At 41.6% G+C, this 22,140-nt stretch overlaps 1 protein-coding gene across 1 annotated transcript in view; it reads left to right on the top strand.

The window, feature by feature from the left end:
- The window catches only part of LOC106575692 (kalirin), a 130,626-nt gene that overhangs the window by 44,334 nt on the left and 64,152 nt on the right, over positions 1 to 22,140 (top strand). Inside the window, exon 8 of the mRNA XM_082963607.1 lies at positions 19,906 to 20,097. Within this exon, the coding sequence (XP_082819733.1) occupies positions 19,906 to 20,097 (192 nt within the window). The remainder of the gene's footprint in view (positions 1 to 19,905; positions 20,098 to 22,140) is intronic.

Raw genomic sequence — 22,140 nt, 5'->3', positions numbered from 1 at the left:
TTACCCTTTACTATGAACTCTATGGTACGGACACTCTGTTACCCTTTCCTATGAACTCTATGGTACAGGCACTCTGTTACCCTTTACTATGAACTCTATGGTACAGACACTCTGTTACCCTTTACTATGAACTCTATGGTACAGACACTCTGTTACCCTTTACTATGAACTCTATGGTACAGACACTCTGTTAACCTTTACTATGAACTCTATGGTACGGACACTCTGTTACCCTTTACTATCAACTCTATGGTACAGACACTCTGTTACCCTTTACTATGAACTCTATGGTACAGACACTCTGTTACCCTTTACTATGAACTCTATGGTACAGACACTCTGTTACCCTTTACTATGAACTCTATGGTACAGACACTCTGTTACCCTTTACTATGAACTCTATGGTACAGACACTCTGTTACCCTTTACTATGAACTCTATGGTACAGACACTCTGTTACCCTTTACTATGAACTCTATGGTACAGACACTCTGTTACCCTTTACTATGAACTCTATGGTACGGACACTCTGTTACCCTTTACTATCAACTCTATGGTACGGACACTCTGTTACCCTTTACTATCAACTCTATGGTACGGACACTCTCTTACCCTTTACCATCAACTCTATGGTACAGACGCTCTGTTACCCTTTACTCTGAACTCTATGGTACGGACACTCTGTTACCCTTTACTATGAACTCTATGGTACAGACACTCTGTTACCCTTTACTATGAACTCTATGGTACGGACACTCTGTTACCCTTTACTATGAACTCTATGGTACGGACACTCTGTTACCCTTTACCATCAACTCTATGGTACAGACACTCTGTTACCCTTTACCATCAACTCTATGGTAGGGACACTCTGTTACCCTTTACCATCAACTCTATGGTACGGACACTCTGTTACCCTTTACCATCAACTCTATGGTACGGACACTCTCTTACCATTTACCATCAACTCTATGGTACGGACACTCTGTTACCCTTTACTATAAACTCTATGGTACGGACACTCTCTTACCCTCTACTATGAACTCTATGGTACAGACACTCTGTTACCCTTTACTATGAACTCTATGGTACGGACACTCTGTTACCCTTTACTATCAACTCTATGGTACGGACACTCTGTTACCCTTCACCATCAACTCTATGGTACGGACACTCTGTTACCCTTTACCATCAACTCTATTGTACAGACACTCTGTTAACCTTTACTATGAACTCTATGGTACGGACACTCTGTTACCCTTTACTATGAACTCTATGGTACGGACACTCTGTTACCCTTTACCATCAACTCTATGGTACGGACACTCTGTGACCCTTTACCATCAACTCTATGGTACAGACGCTCTGTTACCCTTTACTATGAACTCTATGGTACGGACACTCTGTTACCCTTTACTATGAACTCTATGGTACGGACACTCTGTTACCCTTTACCATCAACTCTATGGTACGGACACTCTGTTACCCTTTACTATGAACTCTATGGTACAGACACTCTGTTACCCTTTACTATGAACTCTATGGTACGGACACTCTGTTACCCTTTACTATGAACTCTATGGTACGGACACTCTGTTACCCTTTACCATCAACTCTATGGTACGGACACTCTGTTACCCTTTACCATCAACTCTATGGTACAGACACTCTGTTACCCTTTACTATGAACTCTATGGTACGGACACTCTCTTACCCTTTACCATCAACTCTATGGTACGGACACTCTGTTACCCTTTACTATGAACTCTATGGTACGGACACTCTGTTACCCTTTACCATCAACTCTATGGTACAGACACTCTGTTACCCTTCACCATCAACTCTATGGTACGGACACTCTGTTACCCTTTACTATGAACTCTATGGTACGGACACTCTGTTACCCTTTAATATGAACTCTATGGTACAGACACTCTGTTACCCTTCACCATCAACTCTATGGTACGGACACTCTGTTACCCTTTACTATGAACTCTATGGTACGGACTCTCTGTTACCCTTTCCTATGAACTCTATGGTACAGGCACTCTGTTACCCTTTACTATGAACTCTATGGTACAGACACTCTGTTACCCTTTACTATGAACTCTATGGTACGGACACTCTGTTACCCTTTACTATGAACTCTATGGTACGGACACTCTGTTACCCTTTACCATCAACTCTATGGTACGGACACTCTGTTACCCTTTACCATCAACTCTATGGTACGGACACTCTCTTACACTTTACCATCAACTCTATGGTACGGACACTCTGTTACCCTTTACTATGAACTCTATGGTACGGACACTCTGTTACCCTTTACCATCAACTCTATGGTACGGACACACTGTTACCCTTTACTATGAACTCTATGGTACGGACACTCTCTTACCCTCTACTATGAACTCTATGGTACAGACACTCTGTTACCCTTTACTATGAACTCTATGGTACGGACACTCTGTTACCCTTTACCATCAACTCTATGGTACGGACACTCTGTTACCCTTTACCATCAACTCTATGGTACGGACACTCTGTTACCCTTTACTATGAACTCTATGGTACGGACACTCTGTTACCCTTTACTATGAACTCTATGGTACGGACACTCTCTTACCCTCTGCTATGAACTCTATGGTACAGACACTCTGTTACCCTTTACTATCAACTCTATGGTACGGACACTCTGTTACCCTTTACTATCAACTCTATGGTACGGACACTCTTTTACCCTTCACCATCAACTCTATGGTACGGACACTCTGTTACCCTTTACCATCAACTCTATGGTACAGACACTCTGTTAACCTTTACTATGAACTCTATGGTACAGACACTCTGTTACCCTTTACTATGAACTCTATGGTTCGGACACTCTGTTACCCTTTACTATCAACTCTATGGTACAGACATTCTGTTACCCTTTACTATGAACTCTATGGTACAGACACTCTGTTACCCTTTACTATCAACTCTATGGTACAGACACTCTGTTACCCTTTACTATGAACTCTATGGTACAGACACTCTGTTACCCTTTACTATCAACTCTATGGTACAGACACTCTGTTACCCTTTACTATCAACTCTATGGTACGGACACTCTGTTACCCTTTACCATCAACTCTATGGTACGGACACTCTGTTACCCTTTACCATCAACTCTATGGTACAGACACTCTGTTACCCTTTACTATGAACTCTATGGTACGGACACTCTCTTACCCTTTACCATCAACTCTATGGTACGGACACTCTGTTACCCTTTACTATGAACTCTATGGTACGGACACTCTGTTACCCTTTACCATCAACTCTATGGTACAGACACTCTGTTACCCTTCACCATCAACTCTATGGTACGGACACTCTGTTACCCTTTACTATGAACTCTATGGTACGGACACTCTGTTACCCTTTAATATGAACTCTATGGTACAGACACTCTGTTACCCTTCACCATCAACTCTATGGTACGGACACTCTGTTACCCTTTACTATGAACTCTATGGTACGGACACTCTGTTACCCTTTACTATGAACTCTATGGTACAGACACTCTGTTACCCTTTACTATGAACTCTATGGTACGGACACTCTGTTACCCTTTACTATGAACTCTATGGTACGGACACTCTGTTACCCTTTACCATGAACTCTATGGTACGGACACTCTGTTACACTTTACTATGAACTCTATGGTACGGACACTCTGTTACCCTTTACTATGAACTCTATGGTACAGACACTCTGTTACCCTTTACTATGAACTCTATGGTACAGACACTCTGTTACCCTTTACTATGAACTCTATGGTACGGACACTCTGTTACCCTTTACTATGAACTCTATGGTACGGACACTCTGTTACCCTTTACTATGAACTCTATGGTACAGACACACTGTTACCCTTTACTATGAACTCTATGGTACAGACACTCTGTTACCCTTCACCATCAACTCTATGGTACGGACACTCTGTTACCCTTTACCATCAACTCTATGGTACGGACACTCTGTTACCCTTTACCATCAACTCTATGGTACGGACACTCTGTTACCCTTTACCATCAACTCTATGGTACGGACACTCTCTTACCCTTTACCATCAACTCTATGGTACGGACACTCTGTTACCCTTTACTATGAACTCTATGGTACAGACACTCTGTTACCCTTCACCATCAACTCTATGGTACGGACACTCTGTTACCCTTTACTATGAACTCTATGGTACGGACACTCTGTTACCCTTTAATATGAACTCTATGGTACAGACACTCTGTTACCCTTCACCATCAACTCTATGGTACGGACACTCTGTTACCCTTTACTATGAACTCTATGGTACGGACACTCTGTTACCCTTCTAGCTCATGGACAGCCTCTGCCCTACTGCGGTACGGACACTCTGTTACCCTTTACTATGAACTCTATGGTACGGACACTCTGTTACCCTTTACCATGAACTCTATGGTACGGACACTCTGTTACCCTTTACTATGAACTCTATGGTACGGACACTCTGTTACCCTTTACTATGAACTCTATGGTACAGACACTCTGTTACCCTTTACTATGAACTCTATGGTACAGACACTCTGTTACCCTTTACTATGAACTCTATGGTACAGGCACTCTGTTACCCTTTACTATGAACTCTATGGTACGGACACTCTGTTACCCTTTACTATGAACTCTATGGTACGGACACTCTGTTACCCTTTACTATGAACTCTATGGTACGGACACTCTGTTCCCCTTTACTATGAACTCTATGGTACAGACACTCTGTTACCCTTCACCATCAACTCTATGGTACAGACATTCTGTTACCCTTTACTATGAACTCTATGGTACAGACACTCTGTTACCCTTTACTATCAACTCTATGGTACGGACACTCTGTTACCCTTTACCATCAACTCTATGGTACGGACACTCTGTTACCCTTTACCATCAACTCTATGGTACAGACACTCTGTTACCCTTCACCATCAACTCTATGGTACGGACACTCTGTTACCCTTTACTATGAACTCTATGGTACAGACACTCTGTTACCCTTCACCATGAACTCTATGGTACGGACACTCTGTTACCCTTTACTATGAACTCTATGGTACAGACACTCTGTTACCCTTCACCATCAACTCTATGGTACGGACACTCTGTTACCCTTTACTATGAACTCTATGGTCCAGACACTCTGTTACCCTTTACTATGAACTCTATGGTACGGACACTCTGTTACCCTTTACCATCAACTCTATGGTACGGACACTCTGTTACCCTTTACCATCAACTCTATGGTACTGACACTCTCTTACCCTTTACCATCAACTCTATGGTACGGACACTCTGTTACCCTTTACTATGAACTCTATGGTACGGACACTCTCTTACCCTCTACTATGAACTCTATGGTACAGACACTCTGTTACCCTTTACTATGAACTCTATGGTACGGACACTCTGTTACCCTTTACTATCAACTCTATGGTACGGACACTCTGTTACCCTTTACCATCACCTCTATGGTACGGACACTCTGTTACCCTTTACTATGAACTCTATGGTACAGACACTCTGTTACCCTTTACTATGAACTCTATGGTACAGACACTCTGTTACCCTTCACCATCAACTCTATGGTACGGACACTCTGTTACCCTTCACCATCAACTCTATGGTACGGACACTCTGTTACCCTTTACTATGAACTCTATGGTACGGACACTCTGTTACCCTTTCCTATGAACTCTATGGTACGGACACTCTGTTACCCTTTACTATGAACTCTATGGTACAGACGCTCTGTTACCCTTTACTATGAACTCTATGGTACAGACACTCTGTTACCCTTTACTATGAACTCTATGGTACAGACACTCTGTTACCCTTTACTGTGAACTCTATGGTACGGACACTGTGTTACCCTTTACTATCAACTCTATGGTACGGACACTCTGTTACCCTTTACTATCAACTCTATGGTACGGACACTCTGTTACCCTTTACCATCAACTCTATGGTACAGACGCTCTGTTACCCTTTACTATGAACTCTATGGTACGGACACTCTGTTACCCTTTACTATGAACTCTATGGTACAGACACTCTGTTACCCTTTACTATGAACTCTATGGTACGGACACTCTGTTACCCTTTACTATGAACTCTATGGTACGGACACTCTGTTACCCTTTACCATCAACTCTATGGTACAGACACTCTGTTACCCTTCACCATCAACTCTATGGTACGGACACTCTGTTACCCTTTACCATCAACTCTATGGTACGGACACTCTGTTACCCTTTACCATCAACTCTATGGTACGGACACTCTCTTACCCTTTACCATCAACTCTATGGTACGGACACTCTGTTACCCTTTACTATAAACTCTATGGTACGGACACTCTCTTACCCTCTACTATGAACTCTATGGTACAGACACTCTGTTACCCTTTACTATGAACTCTATGGTACGGACACTCTGTTACCCTTTACTATCAACTCTATGGTACGGACACTCTGTTACCCTTCACCATCAACTCTATGGTACGGACACTCTGTTACCCTTTACCATCAACTCTATTGTACAGACACTCTGTTAACCTTTACTATGAACTCTATGGTACGGACACTCTGTTACCCTTTACTATGAACTCTATGGTACGGACACTCTGTTACCCTTTACCATCAACTCTATGGTACGGACACTCTGTTACCCTTTACCATCAACTCTATGGTACAGACGCTCTGTTACCCTTTACTATGAACTCTATGGTACGGACACTCTGTTACCCTTTACTATGAACTCTATGGTACAGACACTCTGTTACCCTTTACTATGAACTCTATGGTACGGACACTCTGTTACCCTTTACTATGAACTCTATGGTACGGACACTCTGTTACCCTTTACCATCAACTCTATGGTACGGACACTCTGTTACCCTTTACCATCAACTCTATGGTACAGACACTCTGTTACCCTTTACTTTGAACTCTATGGTACGGACACTCTCTTACCCTTTACCATCAACTCTATGGTACGGACACTCTGTTACCCTTTACTATGAACTCTATGGTACGGACACTCTGTTACCCTTTACCATCAACTCTATGGTACAGACACTCTGTTACCCTTCACCATCAACTCTATGGTACGGACACTCTGTTACCCTTTACTATGAACTCTATGGTACGGACACTCTGTTACCCTTTAATATGAACTCTATGGTACAGACACTCTGTTACCCTTCACCATCAACTCTATGGTACGGACACTCTGTTACCCTTTACTATGAACTCTATGGTACGGACACTCTGTTACCCTTTACTATGAACTCTATGGTATAGACACTCTGTTACCCTTTACTATGAACTCTATGGTACGGACACTCTGTTACCCTTTACTATGAACTCTATGGTACGGACACTCTGTTACCCTTTACCATGAACTCTATGGTACGGACACTATGTTACCCTTTACTATGAACTCTATGGTACGGACACTCTGTTACCCTTTACTATGAACTCTATGGTACAGACACTCTGTTACCCTTTACTATGAACTCTATGGTACAGACACTCTGTTACCCTTTACTATGAACTCTATGGTATGGACACTCTGTTACCCTTTACTATGAACTCTATGGTACGGACACTCTGTTACCCTTTACCATCAACTCTATGGTACGGACACTCTGTTACCCTTTACCATCAACTCTATGGTACAGACACTCTGTTACCCTTTACTATGAACTCTATGGTACGGACACTCTCTTACCCTTTACCATCAACTCTATGGTACGGACACTCTGTTACCCTTTACTATGAACTCTATGGTACGGACACTCTGTTACCCTTTACCATCAACTCTATGGTACAGACACTCTGTTACCCTTCACCATCAACTCTATGGTACGGACACTCTGTTACCCTTTACTATGAACTCTATGGTACGGACACTCTGTTACCCTTTAATATGAACTCTATGGTACAGACACTCTGTTACCCTTCACCATCAACTCTATGGTACGGACACTCTGTTACCCTTTACTATGAACTCTATGGTACGGACACTCTGTTACCCTTTACTATGAACTCTATGGTACGGACACTCTGTTACCCTTTACCATGAACTCTATGGTACGGACACTCTGTTACCCTTTACTATGAACTCTATGGTACAGACACTCTGTTACCCTTTACTATGAACTCTATGGTACAGACACTCTGTTACCCTTTACTATGAACTCTATGGTACGGACACTCTGTTACCCTTTACTATGAACTCTATGGTACAGACACTCTGTTACCCTTCACCATCAACTCTATGGTACAGACACTCTGTTACCCTTTACTATGAACTCTATGGTACAGACACTCTGTTACCCTTTATTATCAACTCTATGGTACGGACACTCTGTTACCCTTTACCATCAACTCTATGGTACAGACACTCTGTTACCCTTTACTATGAACTCTTTGGTACAGACACTCTGTTACCCTTTACTATGAACTCTATGGTACAGACACTCTGTTAACCTTTACTATGAACTCTATGGTACAGACACTCTGTTACCCTTTACTATGAACTCTATGGTACAGACACTCTGTTACCCTTTACTATGAACTCTATGGTACAGACACTCTGTTACCCTTTACTATGAACTCTATGGTACAGACACTCTGTTACCCTTTACTATCAACTCTATGGTACGGACACTCTGTTACCCTTTACTATCAACTCTATGGTACGGACACACTGTTACCCTTTACCATCAACTCTATGGTACGGACACACTGTTACCCTTTACTATCAACTCTATGGTACAGACACTCTGTTACCCTTTACTATGAACTCTATGGTACAGACACTCTGTTACCCTTTACTATGAACTCTATGGTACAGACACTCTGTTACCCTTTACTATGAACTCTATGGTACAGACACTCTGTTACCCTTTACTATGAACTCTATGGTACGGACACTCTGTTACCCTTTACTATGAACTCTATGGTACAGACACTCTGTTACCCTTTACTATGAACTCTATGGTACAGACACTCTGTTACCCTTTACTATGAACTCTATGGTACGGCACTCTGTTACCCTTTACTATGAACTCTATGGTACAGACACTCTGTTACCCTTTACCATCAACTCTATGGTACAGACACTCTGTTACCCTTTACTATGAACTCTATGGTACGGACACTCTGTTACCCTTTACTATGAACTCTATGGTACGGACATTCTGTTACCCTTTACTATGAACTCTATGGTACGGACACTCTGTTACCCTTTACTATCAACTCTATGGTACAGACACTCTGTTACCCTTTACTATCAACTCTATGGTACGGACACTCTGTTACCCTTTACCATCAACTCTATGGTACAGACGCTCTGTTACCCTTTACTATGAACTCTATGGTACGGACACTCTGTTACCCTTTACCATCAACTCTATGGTACGGACACTCTGTTACCCTTTACTATGAACTCTATGGTACAGACACTCTGTTACCCTTTACTATGAACTCTATGGTACGGACACTCTGTTACCCTTTACTATGAACTCTATGGTACGGACACTCTGTTACCCTTTCCTATGAACTCTATGGTACGGACATTCTGTTACCCTTTACTATGAACTCTATGGTACGGACACTCTGTTACCCTTTACCATCAACTCTATGGTACGGACACTCTCTTACCCTTTACCATCAACTCTATGGTACGGACACTCTGTTACCCTTTACTATAAACTCTATGGTACGGACACTCTCTTACCCTCTACTATGAACTCTATGGTACAGACACTCTGTTACCCTTTACTATGAACTCTATGGTACGGCACTCTGTTACCCTTTACTATGAATTCTATGGTACGGACACTCTGTTACCCTTTACTATCAACTCTATGGTACGGCACTCTGTTACCCTTTACTATCAACTCTATGGTACGGACACTCTGTTACCCTTTACTATGAACTCTATGGTACGGACACTCTGTTACCCTTTACTATCAACTCTATGGTACGGACACTCTGTTACCCTTCACCATCAACTCTATGGTACGGACACTCTGTTACCCTTTACCATCAACTCTATTGTACAGACACTCTGTTAACCTTTACTATGAACTCTATGGTACGGACACTCTGTTACCCTTTACTATGAACTCTATGGTACGGACACTCTGTTACCCTTTACCATCAACTCTATGGTACGGACACTCTGTTACCCTTTACCATCAACTCTATGGTACAGACACTCTGTTACCCTTTGCTATGAACTCTATGGTACGGACACTCTGTTACCCTTTACTATCAACTCTATGGTACAGACACTCTGTTACCCTTTACTATGAACTCTATGGTACAGACACTCTGTTACCCTTTACCATCAACTCTATGGTACGGACACTCTGTTACCCTTTACTATGAACTCTATGGTACGGACACTCTGTTACCCTTTACTATCAACTCTATGGTACGGACACTCTGTTACCCTTTCCTATGAACTCTATGGTACAGGCACTCTGTTACCCTTTACTATGAACTCTATGGTACAGACACTCTGTTACCCTTTACTATGAACTCTATGGTACGGACACTCTGTTACCCTTTACTATGAACTCTATGGTACGGACACTCTGTTACCCTTTACCATCAACTCTATGGTACGGACACTCTGTTACCCTTTACCATCAACTCTATGGTACGGACACTCTCTTACCCTTTACCATCAACTCTATGGTACGGACACTCTGTTACCCTTTACCATCAACTCTATGGTACGGACACTCTGTTACCCTTTACTATGAACTCTATGGTACGGACACTCTCTTACCCTTTACTATGAACTCTATGGTACGGACACTCTGTTACCCTTTACTATGAACTCTATGGTACGGACACTCTGTTACCCTTTACTATGAACTCTATGGTACGGACACTCTCTTACCCTTTACCATCAACTCTATGGTACGGACACTCTGTTACCCTTTACCATCAACTCTATGGTACAGACACTCTGTTACCCTTTACTATGAACTCTATGGTACGGACACTCTGTTACCCTTTACCATCAACTCTATGGTACGGACACTCTGTTACCCTTTACTATGAACTCTATGGTACGGACACTCTCTTACCCTCTACTATGAACTCTATGGTACAGACACTCTGTTACCCTTTACTATGAACTCTATGGTACGGACACTCTGTTACCCTTTACCATCAACTCTATGGTACGGACACTCTGTTACCCTTTACCATCAACTCTATGGTACGGACACTCTGTTACCCTTTACTATGAACTCTATGGTACGGACACTCTCTTACCCTCTGCTATGAACTCTATGGTACAGACACTCTGTTACCCTTTACTATGAACTCTATGGTACGGACACTCTGTTACCCTTTACTATCAACTCTATGGTACGGACACTCTGTTACCCTTCACCATCAACTCTATGGTACGGACACTCTGTTACCCTTTACCATCAACTCTATTGTACAGACACTCTGTTAACCTTTACTATGAACTCTATGGTACGGACACTCTGTTACCCTTTACTATGAACTCTATGGTACGGACACTCTGTTACCCTTTACCATCAACTCTATGGTACGGACACTCTGTTACCCTTTACCATCAACTCTATGGTACAGACACTCTGTTACCCTTTGCTATGAACTCTATGGTACGGACACTCTGTTACCCTTTACTATCAACTCTATGGTACAGAAACTCTGTTACCCTTTACTATGAACTCTATGGTACAGACACTCTGTTACCCTTTACCATCAACTCTATGGTACGGACACTCTGTTACCCTTTACTATGAACTCTATGGTACGGACACTCTGTTACCCTTTCCTATGAACTCTATGGTACAGGCACTCTGTTACCCTTTACTATGAACTCTATGGTACAGACACTCTGTTACCCTTTATCATCAACTCTATGGTACGGACACTCTGTTACCCTTTACTATGAACTCTATGGTACGGACACTCTGTTACCCTTTACTATGAACTCTATGGTACGGACACTCTGTTACCCTTTACCATCAACTCTATGGTACGGACACTCTGTTACCCTTTACCATCAACTCTATGGTACGGACACTCTCTTACCCTTTACCATCAACTCTATGGTACGGACACTCTGTTACCCTTTACTATGAACTCTATGGTACGGACACTCTGTTACCCTTTACCATCAACTCTATGGTACGGACACTCTGTTACCCTTTACTATGAACTCTATGGTACGGACACTCTCTTACCCTCTACTATGAACTCTATGGTACAGACACTCTGTTACCCTTTACTATGAACTCTATGGTACGGACACTCTGTTACCCTTTACCATCAACTCTATGGTACGGACACTCTGTTACCCTTTACCATCAACTCTATGGTACGGACACTCTGTTACCCTTTACTATGAACTCTATGGTACGGACACTCTCTTACCCTCTGCTATGAACTCTATGGTACAGACACTCTGTTACCCTTTACTATGAACTCTATGGTACGGACACTCTGTTACCCTTTACTATCAACTCTATGGTACGGACACTCTTTTACCCTTCACCATCAACTCTATGGTACGGACACTCTGTTACCCTTTACCATCAACTCTATGGTACAGACACTCTGTTAACCTTTACTATGAACTCTATGGTACGGACACTCTGTTACCCTTTACTATCAACTCTATGGTACGGACACTCTGTTACCCTTTACCATCAACTCTATGGTACAGACACTCTGTTACCCTTTACTATGAACTCTATGGTAAGGACACTCTGTTACCCTTTACCATCAACTCTATGGTACGGACACTCTGTTACCCTTTACCATCAACTCTATGGTACAGACACTCTGTTACCCTTTACTATGAACTCTATGGTACGGACACTCTCTTACCCTTTACCATCAACTCTATGGTACGGACACTCTGTTACCCTTTACTATGAACTCTATGGTACGGACACTCTGTTACCCTTTACTATGAACTCTATGGTACAGACACTCTGTTACCCTTTACTATGAACTCTATGGTACAGACACTCTGTTACCCTTTACTATGAACTCTATGGTACGGACACTCTGTTACCCTTTACTATGAACTCTATGGTACAGACACTCTGTTACCCTTTACTATGAACTCTATGGTACAGACACTCTGTTACCCTTTACTATGAACTCTATGGTACGGACACTCTGTTACCCTTTACTATGAACTCTATGGTACAGACACTCTGTTACCCTTTACTATGAACTCTATGGTACAGACACTCTGTTACCCTTTACTATGAACTCTATGGTACAGACACTCTGTTACCCTTTACTATGAACTCTATGGTACAGACACTCTGTTACCCTTTACTATGAACTCTATGGTACAGACACTCTGTTACCCTTTACTATGAACTCTATGGTACAGACACTCTGTTACCCTTTACTATGAACTCTATGGTACGGCACTCTGTTACCCTTTACTATGAACTCTATGGTACAGACACTCTGTTACCCTTTACTATGAACTCTATGGTACGGACACTCTGTTACCCTTTACTATGAACTCTATGGTACGGACACTCTGTTACCCTTTACTATGAACTCTATGGTACGGACACTCTGTTACCCTTTACCATCAACTCTATGGTACGGACACTCTGTTACCCTTTACCATCAACTCTATGGTACGGACACTCTCTTACCCTTTACCATCAACTCTATGGTACGGACACTCTGTTACCCTTTACTATGAACTCTATGGTACGGACACTCTGTTACCCTTTACCATCAACTCTATGGTACGGACACTCTGTTACCCTTTACTATGAACTCTATGGTACGGACACTCTCTTACCCTCTACTATGAACTCTATGGTACAGACACTCTGTTACCCTTTACTATGAACTCTATGGTACGGACACTCTGTTACCCTTTACCATCAACTCTATGGTACGGACACTCTGTTACCCTTTACCATCAACTCTATGGTACAGACACTCTGTTAACCTTTACTATGAACTCTATGGTACGGACACTCTGTTACCCTTTACTATCAACTCTATGGTACAGACATTCTGTTACCCTTTACTATGAACTCTATGGTAAGGACACTCTGTTACCCTTTACCATCAACTCTATGGTACGGACACTCTGTTACCCTTTACCATCAACTCTATGGTACAGACACTCTGTTACCCTTTACTATGAACTCTATGGTACGGACACTCTCTTACCCTTTACCATCAACTCTATGGTACGGACACTCTGTTACCCTTTACTATGATCTCTATGGTACGGACACTCTGTTACCCTTTACTATGAACTCTATGGTACAGACACTCTGTTACCCTTTACTATGAACTCTATGGTACAGACACTCTGTTACCCTTTACTATGAACTCTATGGTACGGACACTCTGTTACCCTTTACTATGAACTCTATGGTACAGACACTGTGTTACCCTTTACTATGAACTCTATGGTACAGACACTCTGTTACCCTTTACTATGAACTCTATGGTACAGACACTCTGTTACCCTTTACTATGAACTCTATGGTACGGACACTCTGTTACCCTTTACTATGAACTCTATGGTACAGACACTCTGTTACCCTTTACTATGAACTCTATGGTACGGGCACTCTGTTACCCTTTACTATGAACTCTATGGTACAGACACTCTGTTACCCTTTACTATGAACTCTATGGTACGGACACTCTGTTACCCTTTACTATCAACTCTATGGTACGGACACTCTGTTACCCTTTACCATCAACTCTATGGTACGGACACTCTGTTACCCTTTACTATGAACTCTATGGTACAGACACTCTGTTACCCTTTACTATGAACTCTATGGTACAGACATTCTGTTACTCTTCACCATCAACTCTATGGTATGGACACTCTGTTACCCTTTACTATGAACTCTATGGTACAGACAGTCTGTTACTCTTTACCAGAGGTGGGACCAAGTCATTGTTTTACAAGTCACAAGTCCCAAGTCAAGACAGGCAAGTCAGAGTCAAGTCTCAAGTCAAGACCGTCAAGTATCAAGTCAAGTCTCAAGTCCTAAACTTTGAGTTTCGAGTCCTAAACAAGTCATAATGTATTCTTCATCAAATGTAATACCATTTCATATTTTTAACAAGAGTAATAGTATATTACATTTATGCAAATCATGAATGCTTTTAAAAATATCTATATATTTATTACTTTCCAAATAAACATTATATTTCCATGGAAATACATGAGTAGCCATGAGAAAGACACCCCCCTATGGTGATCAACTATCGGGGATCTCTATGGGGCGCAATCGGGCAATGTAGGCTTGTACACAATCGCCCAACCTTAACACACACACACACACACACACACACACACACACACACACACACACACACACACACACACACACACACACACACACACACACACACACACACACACACACACACACACACACACACACACACACACACACACACACACACACACACACACACACACACACACACCCTCTCTGTGTGGTTACAGTAGGCTAACGTATGTCAGTGGTTTTAGGAACAGCAGTAACATCAGGCAGGCTTTAGACTACCAACTGCCTGGCCAGCTGTAGCTCAATCTTGGGTGCAATGATCACGTTCCCGCACTGACTGACTGTGTGGAGGCTCATTGATTTAACGTTACGTTAGCCTACATGATACACCAGTAAAGTAATAAAATACATACAGTGAGGGGAAAAAGTATTTGATCCCCTGCTGATTTTGTACGTTTGCCCACTGACAAAGAAATGATCAGTCTATCATTTTAATGGTAGGTTTATTTGAACAGTGAGAGACAGAATAACAACAACAACAATCCAGAAAAACGCATGTCAAAAATGTTATAAAATTATTTGCATTTTAATGAGGGAAATAAGTATTTGACCCCTCTGCAAAACATGACTTAGTACTTGGTGGCAAAACCCTTGTTGGCAATCACAGAGGTCAGACGTTTCTTGTAGTTGGCCACCAGGTTTGCACACATCTCAGGAGGGATTTTGTCCCACTCCTCTTTGCAGATCTTCTCCAAGTCATTAAGGTTTCGAGGCTGACGTTTGGCAAATCGAACCTTCAGCTCCCTCCACAGATTTTCTATGGGATTAAGGTCTGGAGACTGGCTAGGCCACTCCAGGACCTTAATGTGCTTCTTCTTAAGCCACTCCTTTGTTGCCTTGGCCGTGTGTTTTGGGTCATTGTCATGCTGGAATACCCATTCACGACCCATTTTCAATGCCCTGGCTGAGGGAAGGAGGTTCTCACCCAAGATTTTACGGTACATGGCCACGTCCATCGTCCCTTTGATGCGATGAAGTTGTCCTCTCCCCTTAGCAGAAAAACACCCCCAAAACATGTTTCCACCTCCATGTTTGACGGTGGGGATGGTGTTCTTGGGGTCATAGGCAGCATTCCTTCTCTGACCACAACACTTTCACCCAGTTGTCCTCTGAATTATTCAGATGTTCATTGGCAAACTTCAGACGAGCATGTATATGTGCTTTGTTGAGCAGGGGGACCTTGCGGGCACTGCAGGATTTCAGTCCTTCACGGCGTAGTGTGTTACCAATTGTTTTCTTGGTGACTATGGTCCCAGCTGCCTTGAGATCATTGACAAGATCCTCCCGTGTAGTTCTGGGCTGATTCCTCACTGTTCTCATGATCATTGCAACTCCATGAGGTGAGATCTTGCATGGATCCCCAGGCCAAGGGAGACAGTTCTTTTGTGTTTCTTCCATTTGCGAATAATCACACCAACTGTTGTCACCTTCTCACCAAGCTGCTTGGCGATGGTCTTGTAGTCCATTCCAGCCTTGTGTAGGTCTACAATCTTGTCCCTGACATCCTTGGAGAGCTCTTTGGTCTTGGCCATGGTGGAGAGTTTGGAATCTGATTGATTGATTGCTTCTGTGGACAGGTGTCTTTTATACAGGTAACAAACTGAGATTAGGAGCACTCCCTTTAAGAGTGTGCTCCTAATCTCAGCTCGTTACCTGTATAAAAGACACATGGGAGCCAGAAATCTTTCTGATTGAGAGGGGGTCAAATACTTATTTCCCTCATTAAAATGCAAATCAATTTATAACATTTTTGACATGCGTTTTTCAGGATTTTTTGTTGTTATTCTGTCTCTCACTGTTCAAATAAACCTACCATTAAAATTATAGACTGATCATTTCTTTGTCAGTGGGCAAACGTACAAAATCAGCAGGGGATCAAATACTTTTTTCCCTCACTGTAGCTGTCGGCTATATTAGCCACGACTTACCGTTCTTTGTGCAGCTTCAAATGTCGAACAAAGTTGGAAATTGTTGTGCCTCCATCTGTAATTTTCTTCCTGCATGTTTTGAAAGTTGCAACCCGTTTTTTGTTGATACAGCGTTGTCTTTATATCCGAAAATAATAATTTTGGATATCATCTTTCCAAGGGCTCCGTCTGAATTCACCTGCCGACGTTCCTCTGCACTGCCACGCACAGCTTTTTCTCAGCTGGCACAATTTCATTGGCTGCTGTCTGATTCAAACTGTAATCTGTTAAATGAAGAGTTGATGCGCTGCACACTTTTTTAAAAGGCATAATTTTTAATATTTGGGCTTGGGAAGGGTATCAAGTCAGGTCGAGTCAAAAGGCTCAAGTCCAAGTCAAGTCACGAGTCATTGGTGTTAAAGTCAAAGTCGAGTTGCAAGTCATCATATTTACGACTCGAGTCCAAGTCATGTGACTCGAGTCCACACCTCTGCCCTTTACTATGAACTCTATGGTACAGACACCCTATCACACATCACTGTGAACTCTATGGTACAGACACCCTATCACACATCACTGTGAACTCTATGGTACAGACACCCTATCACACATCACTGTGAACTCTATGGTACAGACACCCTATCACACATCACTGTGAACTCTATGGTGTGTACAATTCACAGTCTATGGTACGGACACTTTATTGCTCTTAACCTTGAACTCTATAGTATGGGCATTCTATTTACAGTGCCTTGCGAAAGTATTCGGCCCCCTTGAACTTTTCGAACTTTTGCCACATTTCAGGCTTCAAACATAAAGATATAAAACTGTAATTTTTTGTGAAGAATCAACAACAAGTGGGACACAATCATGAAGTGGAACAAAATGTATTGGATATTTCAAACTTTTTTAACAAATAAAAAACTGAAAAATTGGGCGTGCAAAATTATTCAGCCCCTTTACTTTCAGTGCAGCAAACTCTCTCCAGAAGTTCAGTGAGGATCTCTGAATGATCCAATGTTGACCTAAATGACTAATGATGATAAATAGAATCCACCTGTGTGTAATCAAGTCTCCGTATAAATGCACCTGCTCTGTGATAGTCTCAGAGGTCCGTTTAAAGCGCAGAGAGCATCATGAAGAGCAAGGAACACACCAGGCAGGTCCGAGATACTGTTGTGGAGAAGTTTAAAGCCGGATTTGGATACAAAAAGATTTCCCAAGCTTTAAACATCCCAAGGAGCACTGTGCAAGCGATAATATTGAAATGGAAGGAGTATCAGACCACTGCAAATCTACGAAGACCCGGCCGTCCCTCTAAACTTTCAGCTCATACAAGGAGAAGACTGATCAGAGATGCAGCCAAGAGGCCCATGATCACTCTGGATGAACTGCAGAGATCTACAGCTGAGGTGGGAGACTCTGTCCATAGGACAACAATCAGTCGTATACTGCACAAATCTGGCCTTTATGGAAGAGTGGCAAGAAGAAAGACATTTCTTAAAGATATCCATAAAAAGTGTCGTTTAAAGTTTGCCACTAGCCACCTGGGAGACACACCAAACATGTGGAAGAAGGTTCTCTGGTCAGATGAAACCAAAATCGAACTTTTTGGCAACAATGCAAACCGTTAGGTTTGGCGTAAAAGCAACACAGCCCATCACCCTGAACACACCATCCCCACTGTCAAACATGGTGGTGGCAGCATCATGGTTTGGGCCTGCTTTTCTTCAGCAGGGGCAGGGAAGATGGTTAAAATTGATGGGAAGATGGATGGAGCCAAATACAGGACCATTCTGGAAGAAAACCTGATGGAGTCTGCAAAAGACCTGAGACTGGGACGGAGATTTGTCTTCCAACAAGACAATGATCCAAAACATAAAGCAAAATCTACAATGGAATGGTTCACAAATAAACATATCCAGGTGTTAGAATGGCCAAGTCAAAGTCCAGACCTGAATCCAATCGAGAATCTGTGGAAAGAACTGAAAACTGCTGTTCACAAACGCTCTCCATCCAACCTCACTGAGCTCGAGCTGTTTTGCAAGGAGGAATGGGCAAAAATGTCAGTCTCTCGATGTGCAAAACTGATAGAGACATACCCCAAGCGACTTACAGCTGTAATCGCAGCAAAAGGTGACGCTACAAAGTATTAACTAAAGGGGGCTGAATCATTTTGCACGGCCAATTTTTCAGTTTTTTATTTGTTAAAAAAGTTTGAAATATCCAATAAATTTCGTTCCACTTCATAATTGTGTCCCACTTGTTGTTGATTCTTCACAAAAAAATACAGTTTTATATCTTTATGTTTGAAGCCTGAAATATGGCAAAAGGTCGAAAAGTTCAAGGGGGCCGAATACTTTCGCAAGGCACTGTATCAGACATTCTATTCATTACATGACACTTTGAACTCTACAGTACAGACATTCTATTACACGTGACCTTTAACTCTATGGTGCCATTAAACATGAGTTGTGAACTCTAATGTTTGGTACTGTCACTTGATGAACACTGATCTTTAACTCCTAACCTCTGACCCCTCCTTAGAACGGGAGTGTGAACGTGGACGGGGTGGTCTCCGTGGCGATGCAGCTGTGTGAAGCATGTCACTACGGAGCAGAGCGGATTGCGTGTGTCTCGTCACAGCTACAGGAGGACTGGAAAGGGCTGACGTCAGTGCTGGAGGAACGCAGCAACACACTGGTCATGTCCACCGACTTCCACCAGGGGGCAGAACAGGTGTGTCTGGGTGCTTCCTTCTCATGGACATCACTAAGAGCTTTGTGATTTATTTTCTGTGAATGAAAAAGGCTCTACAAATGCACTTTATTAACATTAAAGGTAAATTCAGCAATATGACGGAGATGCTGAAAGTTAACAGCAGTGGGTCGATTTCAGCAACAACTAAGAGTGTTGAAGTGTGAGGCTCAACTTCAACTTATTTGTTCCCATGGCTACCATGCCATACGCAGCGTGAAACGAACCCGTGCGGAGTGCAGATACTGTGTGTGACAGTGTGAGAGCGAAGTCTTGCATCTCTCTCCTCAATCTGAGGTGCTGATGGTGGCAACGTCACTTTACTGAGTCTACCTTTAAAGAGAACTCAGTGTGTAATGAGTTTGACAGAAAATAAAACTGTGTTTACAACTTGTTTGTTTTTGTGACTGTTGGCGTGTGTATAACGTGGCTGTGTGTGTATATATATATATACATGTAACATGTGTGTGTGTGTGTATATATAACGTGTGTGTGTATATATATATACATGTAACATGTGTGTGTGCATATTTATCTTGGCCAGGTCGCAGTTGTAAATGAGAACTTGTTCTCAACTAGCTCACCTGGTTAAATAAAGGTGAAATAAAAATAAATATAAATATATATATATAACGTGTGTGTGTGGGTATATATATAACGTGTGTGTGTATGTATAACGTGTGTGTGTATATATAACGTGTGTGTGTGTGTATGTATAACGTGTGTGTGTATATAACGTGTGTGTGTGTGTATAACGTGTGTGTGTATATATAACGTGTGTGTGTGTATATAACGTGTGTGTGTATATATAACGTGTGTGTATATATAACGTGTGTGTGTGTATATAACGTGTGTGTGTATATATAACGTGTGTGTGTATATATAACGTGTGTGTGTATATAACGTGTGTGTGTATATAACGTGTGTGTGTATATATAACGTGTGTGTGTATATATAATGTGTGTGTGTATATATAGTGTATATATAACGTGTGTGTATATATAACGTGTGTGTGTATATATAACGTGTGTGTGTATATAACGTGTGTGTATATATAACGTGTGTGTATATAACGTGTGTGTATGTATAACGTGTGTGTATATAACGTGTGTGTGTATGTATAAAGTGTGTGTATATATAACGTGTGTGTGTATATATAACGTGTGTGTGTATATATAACGCGTGTGTGTATATAACGTGTGTGTGTATATATAACGTGTGTGTGTATATAACGTGTGTGTATATATAACGTGTGTGTGTATATATAACGTGTGTGTATAAATAGCGTGTGTGTGTATATATAACGTGTGTGTGTATATAACGTGTGTGTGTATATATAATGTGTGTGTGTATATATAGTGTATATATAACGTTTGTGTGTATATATAACGTTTGTGTATATATAACGTGTGTGTATATATAACGTGTGTGTATATATAGCGTGTGTGTGTATATATAACGTGTGTGTATATATAACGTGTGTGTATATATAGCGTGTGTGTGTATATATAACGTGTGTGTATATAACGTGTGTGTGTATATATAACGTGTGTGTGTGTGTATATATAACGTGTGTGTGTATATATAACGTGTGTGTGTATATATAACGTGTGTATATATAACGTGTGTGTATATATAATGTGTGTGTGTATATATAACGTGTGTGTGTATATAACGTGTGTGTGTATATATAACGTGTGTGTGTATATAACGTGTGTGTATATATAACGTGTGTGTATATATAACGTGTGTGTGTATATAACGTGTGTGTATATATAACGTGTGTGTGTATATATAACGTGTGTGTGTATATAACGTGTGTGTGTATATATAACGTGTGTGTATATATAACGTGTGTGTATATATAACGTGTGTGTATATATAACGTGTGTGTGTATATTTAACGTGTGTGTGTATATATAACGTGTGTGTGTATATAACGTGTGTGTGTATATATAACGTGTGTGTGTATATAAAACGTGTGTGTGTTTATATAACGTGTGTGTGTATATAACGTGTGTGTAT

Source organism: Salmo salar, chromosome 17 (genome assembly GCF_965601325.2).
Source record: "Salmo salar chromosome 17, fSalSal1, whole genome shotgun sequence".
Classification (NCBI taxonomy): domain Eukaryota; kingdom Metazoa; phylum Chordata; class Actinopteri; order Salmoniformes; family Salmonidae; genus Salmo; species Salmo salar.
Note: the sequence above shows the minus strand (reverse complement) of the source record. Positions and strands in the feature narration are given on the sequence as shown.